General features: G+C 39.6%; 1 protein-coding gene across 7 annotated transcripts in view; it reads left to right on the top strand.

The window, feature by feature from the left end:
• Positions 1 to 16,480, top strand: part of SGCG (sarcoglycan gamma) — a 131,634-nt gene that overhangs the window by 93,193 nt on the left and 21,961 nt on the right. For all 7 annotated transcript variants that reach the window (XM_019447988.2, XM_053900957.1, XM_019447982.2 and 4 more), the window contains one exon: positions 1,304 to 1,423. In XM_019447988.2, coding sequence (XP_019303533.1) covers positions 1,304 to 1,423 — 120 coding nt within the window. The remainder of the gene's footprint in view (positions 1 to 1,303; positions 1,424 to 16,480) is intronic.

The following is a 16,480-nucleotide window of genomic DNA, read 5'->3' as shown; positions in this document are numbered from 1 at the left end:
GGAAACACAAAGAATTAAGAGACATAAAATGGTGAATGCCTGAGTGTGGGCGAGGGAAATGGAACAAGGTCGCATATGCTCTTGAGGGCACAGCATCCCCGGTCCCCGGGCACGTGGGAGCACTCCCCAAACCTTGTGAGTCTAAAGGGAGTCTAAAGCAGTGAGTCCACAGCTCACCCAAGGAGATGAAACTGGGACAGGAAAGTGTTGCTGTTGTCACTGAAATACAAAGAAGGAGGGAGTGAAGAGAATGACAAAAACGCCATAAGGGAATCTGAGTAGGATTCATCTTCTGGGCTGGCTTTGGCCATTAAAGTCAGCCATGCTTTTTTTTTTTTTTCTTTTTTAGATTTCAAATTTATTTATTTTATTTTATTTTATTTTATTTTATTTTATTTTATTTTATTTTATTTTAAATATGAAATTTATTGTCAAATTGGTTTCCATACAACACCCAGTGCTCATCCTAAAAGGTGCCCTCCTCAATACCCTTCACCCACCCTCCCCTCCCTCCCACCCCCCATCAGCCCTCAGTTTGTTCTCTGTTTTTAAGAGTCTCTTATGCTTTGAAAGTGAGCCACTCTTAAAATGGTCATTCATGGGGCACCTGGGTGGCTCAGTCGGTTGAGCATCCAACTTTGGCTCAGGTCATGATCTTGCGATTCCTGAGTTTGAGCCCCGCGTTGGGCTGGCTGCTGTCAGTGCAGAGCCCGCTTTGGATCCTCTGTCCCCCTCTCTCTGCCCTTCCCCCGCTCACGCTCTCTAGAGCGTGAGTAAACATTAGATAAAAATGGTCTTTCGCAAACCTCACGTCTCAGAATACAAAATCCTTAGTTGGCTAATACTCAAAAGATTACAAATTTACATAAGCTGAGTAGACAAATTATGTTATTTTTGGCTAGTTTTAACTTGAAAAACTTCACTTTTAAATGACTTATTCTTTTATGTGACATAGATTAACGCTTTCTTGTTCTTTTTAATTTTTTTTTTTTAATTTGAGTATAGTTGACAAACAGGGCTACCTTTGGGTCAGGTGTACAACCTAGTGAGTGATTCAGCACCTCCATACATTTGTGCTTTGTAGATTAGCATGTATTCGACATAAATTAATTTTAATAATACCATAGATTTAGGCTCAGAACGTAAAAAGTTTAATCGCAAAATTTTTAAAAAATACTGTTGGTAACGGATTTTGTATATTTAGTAATTTGGTATTGCTGGGTGATGTGGCCTGCGTAAAAAGAGATTTTGACACTACGTATAGTAAACACTTCATAACAAACTGTTTTAATGACTCGTGCAGGTCCCAAAATGGTAGAGGTCCAGAGTCAACACTTCCAGATCAACTCCAAGGATGGCAAGCCACTCTTTACTGTCGATGAAAAGGAAGTTGTGGTTGGTACAGATAAACTTCGAGTAACAGGTGTGTGATAACTTTTTCCTTAATTGAAATATAATCCATAGATAACATTAGTTTCAGGTGAACAACATAATCATTTGATATCTGTATATATTGTGAAATGGTCCCCCGGTAAGTCTAGTTAATGTCGATCACCACATGGAAGTTTTTTTCTAGTGACAAGAACTTTTATTTTTTTATTTTAATTGCAGTGTAGTTAACATACAATGTTTCTGTGTGTGTGTGTGTGTGTGTGTGTGTGTGTGTGTGTGTGCGTGTGTGTGTGAATATAGGTTCTTTAATGTAGTGCTCTTTATCTGTTTATTTTTTAAAAACTTTTAGTCAGTCACCATGTAGTGCAATAAATGTTGGTAGTAGAATTCAGTGATTCGTGTTATGTTAGATTCAAGATCTATTCTCTTAGCAACTTTCAAATATCCAATACGGCATTGTTAACTCTAGTCACCATGCTGTACATCATATCCCTAGGACTTAGGGATATTTTATAACTAGAAGTTTGTCCCTTTTGACGCCCTTCACCCACTTTGCCCAACCCCATCCCCTGCCTCTGACAACCATCAGTATGTTCTCTGTATCTCTGAGTTTGGTTTCTTTTTTAGATTCTACATGTACGTAAGATCACACAGTATTTGTCTTTCTCTGACTGACTTCACTTAGCATAATTCCCTCATGGTCCATCCATATTGTTGCAAATGGCAAGATTTCCTTCTTTTTATGGCTGAGTTATATTCCATTGCATATATAAATATCACATTTTCTTTATCCATTTATACGTAGGAACTCTTGAGAAAAACAAAATCCCGTAGAATACACTTCCACAAAAGCATATTTTACTTTTGGCAAGTTTACTCTGGAAATTGTCAGGCAGGTAAGAAAAAGTAGTTGAATTTGTTGACTCTTCTTCATAATGTTTGTTTTTTTAATTCTTGATACTCTCCTGGAAGAATGAAATCCTCCTCATAAATCTTTGCTTACTCTTTTCTTCCACCATATTGTTACCCTTTATCTCTTTCCAATTAGGGTAACCCAAAGACTTATAAATTCCTCTGTCATCTGTATGATATTCAAGTATCTCTTTTCCATATGGTTTTGCAAAAGAACCTTCTCCAGAGTTTCTTTTATTCTCATTGTATCAAGCACTTGGAGTCCTTCTATTGCTACAAAAAATTGTCTCTCTTGGAAATAAAGATTGGGTGGTATTCTTATAAGAATCACTTTTAGGACTGAAAAAAAGCAATTTTGTGAAAAAAAAATGTCCAGAACGTGTGTGAAATTTACCTGCTGAGCTCCTATAAAAATGTAATGAGAAAGACAGTAGTTAAATTCATCCCAGCACTTTTCTGTACTATTCTGAAAAACAATGGCAACCTTATTCTCTCACACATTATTACCAATACTCATAAATGAAAACTGCCTTAAGAAGCAGACTCAGGAGGCACCCAAGATGGCAGAACAGCATGGAAGTTTTTTGTGTGTCTTGCGTCCATGAAACACAGCCAGACCAACACTAAACCATCCTGCACACCTAGAAAACTGATCTGAAGATTAACACAACAATATGTACAACCTAAACCACAGAATTCAGCAGGTATGCGGCGCGGAGAGGAGAACTTGGGGAGAGAGAAGCCACGGAGGGCAGAGAGCTGCTTTTGCATGTGGAGAGAGGACGGAGACAGTGGGGAGAATACGGTAAAAGCACTCCCTGCCAAAAACAGCTGGAGAGAAAGTGGAAAATTGGAAACAGCCACAGGGACTAAACTAAAAAGGGAGAAAGGAGAGGGTTTAAATTCCATTAAGACTGTAAACAAGGGGAACGCAAAGGCTGCACCTCCGCAGCTCCATACCTGGCGGTGCTTTGGTGGGAAGGACGAATCCCCAGGAGCAGAGTGGGATCCGAGAGGTTCTCAGGCCACATGGGGAAAAGCGGTTCCACTGCTGGAAGGACATTTGGTAGAGGCTGTGAGGCAACCTGGGCCCAGCAGACCCCAGAGAATGGGCACATTCACTGGTGCTGGAACAAGGTCGTTAAGGGTGAAGCCTGGTGCCAGGTGTGTGTTGTGATTGTCGGTAATCCCGGAAACGCCTCTCGAACATTTTCTGGGGCGGGCTGGCACACGGCCGCAGTCTCTGGGCATCGGCAGCAGCAGGGTCCTGCAAACGTTCCTGCCATTGCTCGGTGAGACCCTCCCACAGAGGGGCGGAATGGGTCAAAGCCACAGTGCTTCGGAAGTAAGAGGCCAGGGAAAACAACCGCATCTGAGATAAAACTCGGAAGAGAGGTACTGCCTGGGGCCTGGTCACAGACAGTGGAAAACCGGGGAGTGGATGAGAGCTGAAGACAGAGGACGGGTGTGTGACTGCTGATTGGGAAGAACAGACTTCCGATACTAGAGACTGGGTAGCTGGGTGACGCCATTTTCACCGCTTCTGTGCGTGTGCGTATGCACCTACAAGCGCCACAACAATCCACCCCAGTAGGCTAGCAGCGCCATCTAGTGGAGAACGGAGACATTACACTGAGCCCGCCCAACTGGGCCAACCTCGCTCTTCAAGAATAGAAGTCTCACTGCCTATTTGGTTTATGGATTATAAAGTGCTTCATAGTCTGGCTTCTAGGGGAAAACAAAGTAATTCCAGTCATATTTCAGTCTGTTAGCAGATCCATCTCTTCACTTTTCTTTATTTTTCTTTTTTTCTCTTTTTCATTTCTTTTCTTTTTCTTGAATACAGAAAGAGAAAAAATTCATTTTTATTTTCAATTTTCATTTAAAATACTTTTCTTTGTTTTTACTATATTTTTTACTTTTGTGCAAATTTTTTCAAATTATATTTTACTTCCATCATTTCATTTTAGTCTACTTCAATGTATTCATTTTTTCAAATTTTCACGATTTCCTTTTTTTTTCTTCTTTACCCCTTTTTCTCTAATCTTTCAAGCCCCTTTCAACACCCAGACCAAAACACACCTAGTATCTAGCATCATTTATTCAATTTGTGTGTGTGTGTTTTTAATTTTTTAATTTTAATTTTTTGTAACTCGTTAATTCCTTTTCTGTCTTCAAAATGACAAAATGAAAGAATTCACCCCAAAAGAAAGAGCAGGAAGAGACGACAGCCAGGGACTTAACCAACGCAGATACAAGCAAGATGTCTGAACCAGAATTTAGAATCACAATAATAAGAATACTAGGTGGAGTCAAAAATAGATTAGAATCCTTTCTGTGGAGATAAAAGAAGAAAAAACTAGTCAGGATGAAATAAAAAATGCTATAACTGAGCTGCAATCACGAATGGATGCCGCGGTGGCAAGGATGGATGAGGCAGAACAGAGAATCAGTGATATAGAAGACAAAGTTACGGAGAATAACGGAGCAGAAAAAAAGAGGGAGATTAAGACAAAAGAGCATGATTTAAGAATTAGAGAAATCAGTGACTCATTAAAAAAGAACATCAGAATCATAGGGGTCCCAGAAGAGGAAGAGAGAGAAATAGGTATAGAAGGGTTATGTGAGCAAATCATAGCGGAAAACTTTCCTAACCTGGGGAAAGACAGTCATCAAAATCCAGGAAGCACAGAGGACCCCCATTAGACTCAACAAAACCGACCATCAACAAGGCATATCATAGTCAAATTCACAAAATACTCAGGCAAGGAGAGAATCATGAAAGCAGCAAGGGAAAAAAAGTCCTTAATCTACAAGGGAAGACAGATCAGATTTGCAGCAGACCTATCCACCGAAACTTGGCAGGTGAGAAAGGAGTGGCAGGATATATTCAATGTGCTGAATCAGAAAAATATGCAGCCAAGAGTTCTTTATCCAGCAAGGCTGTCATTCAAAACAGAAGGAGAGATAAAAACTTTCCCAGACAAACAAAAATTAAAGGAGTTTGTGACCACTAAACCAGCCCTGCAAGAAATTTTAAGGGGAATTCTCTGAGGGGAGAAAAGATGAAAATATAAATGCATAAATAAATAAAGACCAAAAGAAATGAAGATTAGAAAGGACCAAAGAACACCACCAGAAACTCCAACTCTACAAGCAACATAATGGCAATAAATTCATACCTTTCAGTACTCACTCTAAACGTCAATGGACTCAGTGCTCCAATCAAAAGACATAGGGTAACAGAAAGGATAAGAAAACAAGATCCATCTATATGCTGTTTACAAGAGACCCACTTTAGACCTAAAGACACCTTCAGATTGAAAGTAAGGGGATGGAGAACCATCTATCATGCTAATGGTCACAAAAGAAAACTGGAGTAGCCATACTTATATCAGACAATCTAGACTTTAAAATAAAGACTGTATCAAGAAATGCAGAAGAGCATTATATCAAAATCAAGGGGTCTATCCACCAAGAAGACCTAACAATTGTAAACATTTATGCGCCAAATGTGGCAGCACCCAAATATATAAATCACTTTATCACAAACATAAAGAAACTCGTTGATAGTAATACCATAATAGTAGGAGACTTCAACACCCCATTCATAGCAATAGACAGATCATCTAATCAAAATATCAAGAAGGAAACAATGGCTTTGAATGACACACTGGACCAGATGGACTTAACAGATATATTCAGAACATTTAATCCTAAAGCAGCAGAATATACATTCTTCTCCAGTGCACGTGGAACGTTCTCCAGAATAGACCATATACTGGGACACAAATCACCCTAAGTAAGTAAAAAATGATTGAGATCATATCGCGCATATTTTCAGACCACAATGCTATGAAATTCGAAATCACAAGAAAAAATTTGGAAAGGTAACAAATACTTGGAATCTGAAGAACATCCTACTAAAGAATGAATGGGCTAACCAAGATGTTAAAGAGGAAATTAAAAAGTTATGGAAGCCAATGAAAATAACACCACAACACAAAACCTCTGGGACACAGCAAAGACAGTCCTAAGAGGAAAGTATATAGCAATCCAGGCCTTCCTAAAGAAGGAAGAAAGATCTCAGATACACAACCTAACCTTATGCCTTAAGGAGCTAGAAAAAGAACAGCAAATAAAACCCAAAACCAGCAGAAGAGAGGAAATAATAAAGATTGGAACAGAAATTAATGCTATTGAAACCAAAAACCAGTAGAACAGATCAATGAAACCAGAAGCTGGTTCTTTGAAAGAATTAACAAAATTGATAAACCACTAGACAGTTTGATCAAGAAGAAAAAGACCCAAATAAATAAAATCAAGAATGAAAGAGGAGAGATCACAACCAACACAGCAGAAATAAAAACATTAATAAGAGAATATTATGAGCAATTATATGCCAATAAAATGGGCAATCTGGAAGAAATGGACAAATTCCTAGAAACATATACACTACCAAAACTGAAAAAGGAAGAAATAGAAAATTTGAACAGACCCATAACCAGTAAGAAAATCGAATTAGTAATCAAAAATCTCCCAAAAAACAAGAGTCCAGGGCCAGATGGCTTTCCAGGGGAATTCTACCAAACATTAAAGTAAGAGTTAACACCTATTCTCTTGAAGCTGTTCCAAAAAATAGAAATGGAAGGAAAACTACCAAACTCATTCTACGAAGCCAACATTACCTTGATTCCAAAACCAGAGACCCAACTAAAAAGGAGAACTATAGACCAATTTCCTGATGAACATGGATGCAAAAATCCTCAACAAGATAGTAGCCAACTGGCTCCAACAATACATTAAAAAAATTATTCACCACGACCAAGTGGGGTTTATACCTGGGATGCAGGGCTGGTTCAGTATCCACAAAACAATTAACATGATTCATCACATCAATAAAAGAAAGGACAAGAACCATATGATCCTCTCAATAGATGCAGAGAAAACATTTGACCAAATACAGTATCCTTTCTGGAAAAAAAAAAAACCCTCAAGAAAGTAGGGATAGAACAATCATACTTAAAGATCATAAAAGCCATATATGAACAACCCAACTCTAATATCATCCTCAATGGGGAAAAACTGAGAGCTTTCCCTCTAAGGTCAGGAACAAGACAGGGATGTCCACTCTCCCCACTGTTATTCAACATAGTATTGGAAGTCTTAGCCTCTGCAATCAGACAACACAAAGAAACAAAAGGCATCCAGATCGGCCAGGAGGAGGTCAAACTTTCACTCTTTGCAGATGACATGATATTCTATATGGAAAACCCTAAAGATTCCACCAAAAAAACTGCTAGAACTGATTCATGAATTCAGCAAAGTTGCAGGATATAAAATCAATGCACAGAAACCCATTGCATTCCTATACACCAACAGTGAAGCAACAGAAAGAGAAATCAAGGAATCGATCCCATTTACAGTTGCACAAAAAACTATAAAATACCTGGGAATAAATCTAACCAAAGAGGTGAAAAATCTATACACTGAAAACTGTAGAAAGCTTATGAAAGAAATTGAAGAAGACCCACAAAAAAATGGAAAAAGATTCCATGCTCCTAGATAGGAAGAACAAATATTGTTAAAATGTTGATACTACCCAAATTTATCTACATATTCAACGCAATCCCTATCGAAATAACACCATCATTCTTCACAGAGCTAGAACACATAATCCTAAAATTTGTATGGAACCAGAAAAGACCCCGAATAGCCAAAGCGATCTTGACAAAGAAAACCAAAGCAGGAGGCATCACAATCCCAGACTTCAAGCTATACAATAAAGCTGTAATCATCAAGATAGTGTGGTACTGGCACAAGAACAGACACTCAGATCAGTGGAACAGAATAGAGAACCCCGAAATGGACCCACAAACGTATGGCCAACTAATCTTTGACAAAGCAGGAAAGAGTATCCAATGGAAAAAAGATAGTCTCTTCAGCAAGTGGTGCCGAGAATACTGCACAGCGACATGCAGAAGTATGAACCTGGACCACTTTCTCACACCATACACAAAAATAAACTCAAAATGGATGAAATACTTAAATGTAAGACGGGAAGCCATCAAACCCTCAAGTCGAAAGCAGGCAAAAACCTCTTTGATCTTGGCCGTAGCAACTTCTTACTCAACACATCTCTGGAGGCAAGGGAAACAAAAGCAAAAAATGAACTATAGGGACCTCATCAAAATAAAAAGCTTCTGCACAGGGAAGGAAACAATCAGGAAACTAAAAGGCAACCAACAGAATGGGAGAAGATATTTGCAAACAACATATCAGATAAAGGGTTAGTATCCAAAATCTATAAAGAACTTATCAAACTCAACACCCAAAAAACAATCCAGTGAAGAAATGGGCAAAACACATGAATAGACACTTCTCCAAAGAAGAAATCCAGATGGCCAACCGACACATGAAAAATGCTCAACATCACTCAGCATCAGGGAAATACAAATCAAAACCACAATAAGATATCACCTCACACCTGTCAGAATGGCTAACATTAACAACTCGGGCAACAACAGATGTTGGCGAGGATGTGGAGAAAGAGGATCTCTTTTGCACTGTTGGTGGGAACGCAAGCTGGTGCAGCCACTCTGGAAAACAGTATGGAAGTTCCTCAAAAAATTAAAAATAGAACTACTCTGTGACCCAGCAACTGCACTACTAGGTATTCATCCAAGGGGTACAAGTGTACTGTTTCGAAGGGACACGTGAACCCCCATGTTTATAGCAACACTATCAACAATAGCCAAAGTATGGAAAGAACCCAAATGTCCATCGATAAATGAACGGATAAAGAAAGTGTGGTATATACATACATTCAATGGAGTATTACTCGGCAATCAAAAAGAATGAAATCTTGCCATTTGCAACCACGTGGATAGAACTGGAGGGTATTATGCTAAGTGAAATTAGTCAGAGAAAGACAAATATCTATAACTTAACTCACATGAGGACTTTAAGAGACAAAACGGAGGAACATAAGGGAAGGGAAACAAAAATAATATAAAAACAGGGAGGGGGACAAAGCATAAGAGACTCATAAATATGGAGAACCAACAGAGGGTTACTGGAGGGGTTGTGGGAGGAGGGGTGGGCTAAATGGGTAAGGGGCACTAAGGAATCTACTCCTGAAATCATTGTTGCACTCTATGCTAACTAATTTGGATATAAATTTAAAAAAATTAATTTTAAAAATTAACAAAGAAAACATAGAAGCAGACTCAATCCTAGTATAAAGTCTTGCGTAGTGTGTAACTCCTAACAAAACAAACTACAAGAATCATACCTGTGTTGCAGCATATACTAAGGCAATAGGGTCTGTGGTTTTCTTACTAAAATAAAGGACATTAGGAAATCTATTTAAAGGACATTGATTGTTTCCTAATAAAGAAATGGCTAGAAAGTCCAAGTGCCTCAGTCATCAGAAATCTATCTCAGGGGTGCTGGGTGGCTCAATCAGTTAAGTGTCTGACTCTTGATTTTGACTCAGGTCATGATCTCTTAGTTCATGAGTTCAAGCCCTGTGTCAGGCTCCAGGCTGACAGTGGGAAGCCTGCTTGAGATTCCCGCCCCTCCTCTGCCCTACCCTCAAAATACCCCCCCCTACCCTCAAAAATAAATAAATAAACTTCAAAAAAAAAAGAAAAAGAACTCTACTATTGCTAGTACAAAGCATATTGGCTTTTTAGATCTAGATTCTGTTCCTGTCTCAACAATTACTAGCCACATAACCTCAGGCAAGTTGATCTCTTTTGGCTGTTTCCTCATTTTTCAAAGTGGATTGATGATCCCTACCATACTAACATTGCTAAATTAAGTGGATCAGTATATACAGAGGACAGCAGAGGTCTTGATAAAGTATTATGGCACTGCAGGGCAATGAAATCTGTGGGGAAAACAGCCTAAAAAACAGGAGAGATTGCTACAACCCCAAGCCATCCTACACAGGGCATCCCTTAAGTGAAATTTTTCTTAGCGTAGGACTCCTTCCAGGCCTTGATGTTAATTTTAGTGGAAGAGGTGAAAAAAATTGATAAGCACCTATATTATTTATTACCTGCATACATGTATCAATCACCTGGAGGGCTAATTAAAATATATATTGTTGGGCTTCGTTCCCCAAGTTTCTGATTCAGCAGGTGTGGAATGGGACATGAAAATCTACATTTCCTACGAGTTGTCAGGTAATGCTGCTGTTCCAGGGACCACAGGCTGAGAACCACTCCCTACACTAATCTGACCGGAGTCAGTGGGAAAAACCTGTTGGTACCAGATAGATGCTCTCTCTGGCACACACATTTAAGTTAGCCTTTGTATTTATTTTTTAATTTCTTTAATTTCTTTTTATTATGGGGGGGGGAGGGGGATGTCGCACACACAGGAGGGGCAGAGAGAGAGAATCCCAAGCAGGCTCCACGCTGCCCGCACAGACCCTGATGTGGGATTCGATCTCACAGACTGTGAGATCATGACCTGAGCTGAAACCAGGAGTCAGACGCTTAACCCACTGACCCACTCAGGCGCCTTTAAGTTAGCCTTTTTAAAGATAAGTTATGTTCTTCTTCTTTTTCATAATTATTTTTGTCTTGTATGGTTTTCTTCTAAGCCCCTCTGCTCCCCAGTGAAACTAACTGGGGCAAATATACTGTACCTGTAATTTCTGAATACTTTCCTTGTCATTATGCCTTTAAAACAATATGGAGTTCTCCTCACCAGGGCAGCCAGGAGCGGTGACTGCATGAACAGTGACATTTCGACCCAGACCTTGACTCTTCTCAGCTTTTCAGTATGTTCTTAGCTTCCCTAAATTTGCAGTTAAAGCAATGCAAGGAGTCGTACAATTCTGACTTCTCTCCTCGTTTTTTTCTAAGGTCTGATTCCCTCTCTGTGTCATATAACTTAAACTTTCTCAGCCTCCACACTACTGACGTTTTGGGCTGGATAATATCTTTGGTATATGTGTGGGGGTATCTGTGCAATGTAGCGTATTCAGCAGCGTCCCTGACCTTCAGCCATCAATCCAGCAGCGTTCTTTCCCTGGGAGTTATGATAACCAAAATGTCTCCAAACATCGCCAAGACTTTTCGGAAGGATGACGGCGTTGCAAAATCACCTCTGGTTGAGGACCACCTGTCTAACTTAACCCTACGCCGTTTCTCTGGACTTATATTCACATTGCCTTCCTGTGTGTTGCCAGCTAGAAATGAAGCTAAATGCCTATAGTACAAAATAATTAAGACACACTTCCTTTCACATGGCGTTTATATTTTAACTGGAGAGCTGTTACCACAAATTAATTGGTTGGACACAGTCTGCTAAGGATTGTAATAGATGTTTGGGCCAAGGGCTACAGAAGCAGCCTGGACAAGGACGTCAGTTGTGCCAGAGTGTGATGGGAAGAGACACAGAGTAGGTCAGACAGGGTTTCTCAAGGAAAGAGGGATTTGAGGTGGTCCTAGAGAAATCTCTAGAGGTTGTCCGGAAGAAAAAGTAAGATTCATCGTTCTGAACAGAGTGTAGAGTGTGAAGGGCTATTAATAGACGATTGTTAAAAATAAGAGTGGATGACGCTCTGAGAGCCAGAACGAGTTCCAGTCCCGGCTGCTCACGGAACAGCCATGTGACCTGGCTCATGTCTCACCTGTCCGCACTTCACGATACATACAGCCGCACACATCTCTACCCCGGGTCTTCCGCTGACTGGAGGACAGTGGACAGAGCGCAACCAGGCAGAGACAGATTGGTCGTGAAATTCGATTGTGACTCTTGCAAAAGATGCAGGGCTCCCAGAAGTCAAAAGTGGTACAGAAATACTGGAGCCACTGACAAAACCAGTAACAAAAGAAGACCTGGGAAGTCAGACTTGCCAGCCGCTGAAGAAGTGAAAGTGAACCAAGAAGGTGACCTGGCGGGTACTCCAAAGATCAATAATGTTACTAATGGTCAAAAGATGACATTATTCACCTTTGGGAAGCGTGGCAGTGCCATCGGTTCGACTGTCACGATGGTTTTACTGCCTCTGTAAACCTTGTGAACAATGTCATGTTGTGTCGCTGTGGTAGGCAAAATTCTAAGAATGAGACCCCCAGCGACCTTGCCCTTGTAAAATTCCCTCACCTCTGAGCGTGGGAGGAAGCTGTGAATATGATAAGATATCACTCCCGTGATTATGTTATTTCTGTGGCAAAAGGGAGTCCATCTATCTGAGGATCCATTCTCGACGGCCTACTCTAATTACATGGGTTCTTTATAAGCAGAGAGTTTTCTCTGACTGGTGGTATACAGGGAAACCAGAGAATTTGAAGTGCTAAAAGGGTTCTCTGTTGCTATATGAAGACGGAGAGGGCCATGTGACAGGAAATGTGGCGCCTTTTAGAATCTTAGGTGCTAGGCTGGCAGTGGGAAAATAGGGCCTCACCCCTAAAACCACGTGGAACTCTCTTCTGCCAACAGCCTGACTGGGCTCGGAACAAGATTCTTACCCGGAGGCTCCAGAAAAGAGCCCTGCATGGCTGACTCCTTGACTTTGCCCTCGTGATGCCTTGAGCATAAAATCCAACCAAGCCCACTGGGTAGGACTTCTGACCAAAGGACTGTGAGCTAACAAGTGGTTACTGTTCTAAGCAGTGAAGTTTGTCACAATTTGTGATACAGAAATAGAAAATTAATACAGCCATCATATAATTCCAACTGTGTTGGAAAAAGTGCACCGCAGGACAAAACTTGAGTTATTCTTTGTTTATTTTCTGTGAATTCATAGTTATAGTTAGAACTAAGTTTTGTTAAATATAAAATACAATAAGCATATTTTTATAAACATTAATTTTTAAAGATCAGTTTCCATTAAAGCTTCCTTCCACTACTTACTATAAAAGTTTGGTCTTGTTTTAAATGGATCCACTCCAGGTAGCCTTTGGAGTTTCCTGGAGCAGAAGCAGCAGCGGCTGAGAGCCAAGGAAAGAGGACTGATAGGAGAGACAGAGCCAATTTCACTCTGGGGACTGGGAAAGAAAATTAAATGCTTTGCTTCACTTTTCTCTCTCCTGGTCACTTGCATGACTGCCCAAAGCATAGGATTAAAGAGGAGAGATCAAGTGGTTATTTATTTAACGTAGTACACTCCACAAATATCTGACTGGTGCTAAATCCTGATCTTGACTCTTGCATAAAGAAATGGTTTCTTTCCATTACCTTTGTCTTCAGTACTCCAAGAATAAAATGAAACCTCTTTAATTCTTAAGCAGATTCCATTTGCAGAAGATATGACTTTTTGTGTAGAAAATCTTCTAAGGATTCAACCAAAAAAGCTGCTGGAACTAAGCAGCAATTTCAGTAAAGTTTCAAGATGTAAAATCAACATACAGAAATCAGTTGCATCTCTATACACTGATGATGAAACATCTGAAAAAGACGTAGAGAAAACCATCCCATTCACAATAGCATCAAAAACAATAAAATATTTTGTTATGAATAAATTTAGCCAAGGAAGTAAACGATCTGTACAATGCAAGTTACAAGACTTTTTTGAAGACTGAAGAAGACACAAACCAATGGAAAGACATCCCATATTCATGAATCAAAAGAATCAATAATGTGGAGAAGTCTATACTATCCAAATCCATCTGTAGATTCAACAGCATGCCCACCAATATGCCAATGGCACTCTTCACAGAAATACAAAAAAACAGTCCTAAAACTTGGAACCACAAAAGACCCCTAATAGCCAAAGCAATCCTGAGGGGGGGCAGAGTGACTAGAGGTATCACATTTCCTGATTAAAAACTGTACTACAAAGCTATAGTAATAAAAACAGTATGGTACTGGCATAAAAATAGACCTGTAGACCAACGGAATAGATTGAGAGCCCAGAATTAACCCCCCACGTATGCCCTCAATTAATATTCAGCAAGGGAGCCAAGAACACCCAATGGGGAAAGGATAGTCCCCTCAACAAATGGTGTTGGGAAAACTGGATAAACATGTACAAAACAATGAATTTGATCTCTGTCTTACACCGCTCACAAAATCTAACTCAAAATGGATCCAAGACTTGAACATCAGACCTGGTGCCCTAAGCCTCCTTGGAGAAAACTTAGAGAAGATGCTCCTCGACATTGGTCTTGGCAAAGATTGTTTGGATGTGACACCAAAAGCACAAACAGACAAAAGAAAAACTCAACAGGAGGGACTGTACAAAGCTGAAAGCTTCTGTACAGCAAAATAAAAAATTAACAAAATGAAAATCAACATACAGAATGGGAGAAATTTTTGCAAACCGTATATCGGAGGAGGGGTTCATATCTGAAATATATAAAAACTCAACGATAAAATGTTCAAGTGCATAACTCCTACAAATCAATAAGAGCAAGAACAACAAAAAACTCACACAACTCAAAAACAAACAAAAAAAGATTTTAAAATGGGCAAAGAAACTCAATAGACATTTTTCCAAGAAGACATTCAAATGTCCAACAGGTACGTGAAAAAATATTCAACATAAATACTCATCCGGGAAATGCAAATCAAAACCATAATGCAATATCACGTCATACCTGTTAGAATGGCTTTCATCAAGAAAATAAGAGATAACACGTATCGTATCGGTGAGCATGTGGAGAAAAGGGAGTACGCTGTGGGTGGGAATGGAAATTGTCTCAACCACTGTCGAAAACAGTATGGAGGGTCCTGAAAAAACTCAACATGTATCTATATGATGCAGCAATCCTCCTTCTGGGTATACACCCAAAGGAAAAGAAAGCAGGATATTGAAGACGTGAAGGCAGTCCCATATTTACTGCAGCAGTATTCACAGTAGCCAAGATACGGAAACAACTTAAGTGCCCGTCAACAGATGAATGGATAAAGAGGATGCTGTGTATACATACAATAGGGTATTATTATTCAGTCATGAGAAAGGACATCCTACCGTTTGCAACAACACAGACCTTGAACACATTATGCTAAGTGAGATAAGACAGAGGAAAACAACTGTCTGATGTCCTATGTGGAGTCTAAAAAAAGCAAAACTCATAAAAACCAAGAATAAAACCATAGTTGCCAGGGGACGGGGGAGAGGACAGATGTTGTGTAAGTGTACCAACTTGCAACAAGTAGTAAATAAACCCCAGAGTCTCATGCAGACTGGAATGAGCATAGAAAACATTATTGTGTTTGATCATCGAAACTGCTAAGAGACTAGAACTTGGTTCTCACAGTCACTAAAAAGAAAGGACGACTAGGTAACATGACAGAGATGCTAATTATCGCTACAATGACAGTCATCTTACAATATATAAATGTATCAAATTAAGATGTTTTACCATTACATTTACACAACGTTCTGTGTTAAGCAATTTCCATTTAGGCTATAGTCAGCTGCGGAACTGAAGAATTGTTTTTAAATCAGATTTATGGAGGAGATTAAATAATTTCATGAACTCGGTTTGAAATTGATCACGGCGTTTAAACAGTCTTATTTTTCCCCCTAAGAATAGAATTGGTCACCAAGTGACCAAAGTTAGCATGCCCTTTTGTTAACCCAGTTACAGAACATATTACTGGAGCAGCATCAAAAGTTCATCTCAAAAAAATGTTTTATTAGGCTATTGCCAGAACTGACTTCTGGCAAAAAATCTACTTTGATTCCTTGGCAGCGATGTGCTTGGCTGGGCCCATTCCCCAACATTTAGTAAGAAAAACAGGGTCCTATAATGGTATCCAATTTCTCTTGAGGACAGCAAGATTCAGTGATAAGCCAGTTCCATTTCTTTGCACCTGTTGTGGCTAAGCAGGATTACATGAAGTCAGAAGTGATGGTAGAGAAATACTGCGGTCACTCACAAAGCCACTGAGGATCTGGAGAATAAGATTTCAACAACTGAAAAAGTGGACGTAAACAAAGGTGATAAGTCCAGGTCCCTTAAAAAGACATGAAGACAGATTATCTACAAGATGCTAATAGATCACCATATCCTTTAAGAACATAACCAAGATCTCCAAACACTTGGTAATGAAGCTCTGTGGACATCGGATAACCTGGCCCATCAGTTGACGATCTTTCGGCTGAAAAGAACAAAAGACCCAATTAAATCTGGGTTAAGTGATAAGGACATGTATCATCTTACATGAGAAGTCTGCAGGTTGATTAATTCAGTGGTCCAATAATTTC

This window comes from Panthera pardus, unplaced genomic scaffold (genome assembly GCF_024362965.1).
Source record: "Panthera pardus isolate Hobbes unplaced genomic scaffold, ASM2436296v1 HiC_scaffold_1, whole genome shotgun sequence".
NCBI lineage: Eukaryota > Metazoa > Chordata > Mammalia > Carnivora > Felidae > Panthera > Panthera pardus.
The sequence above is the reverse complement of the archived record's forward strand: the minus strand, read 5'-3'. Positions and strand labels throughout refer to the sequence as shown.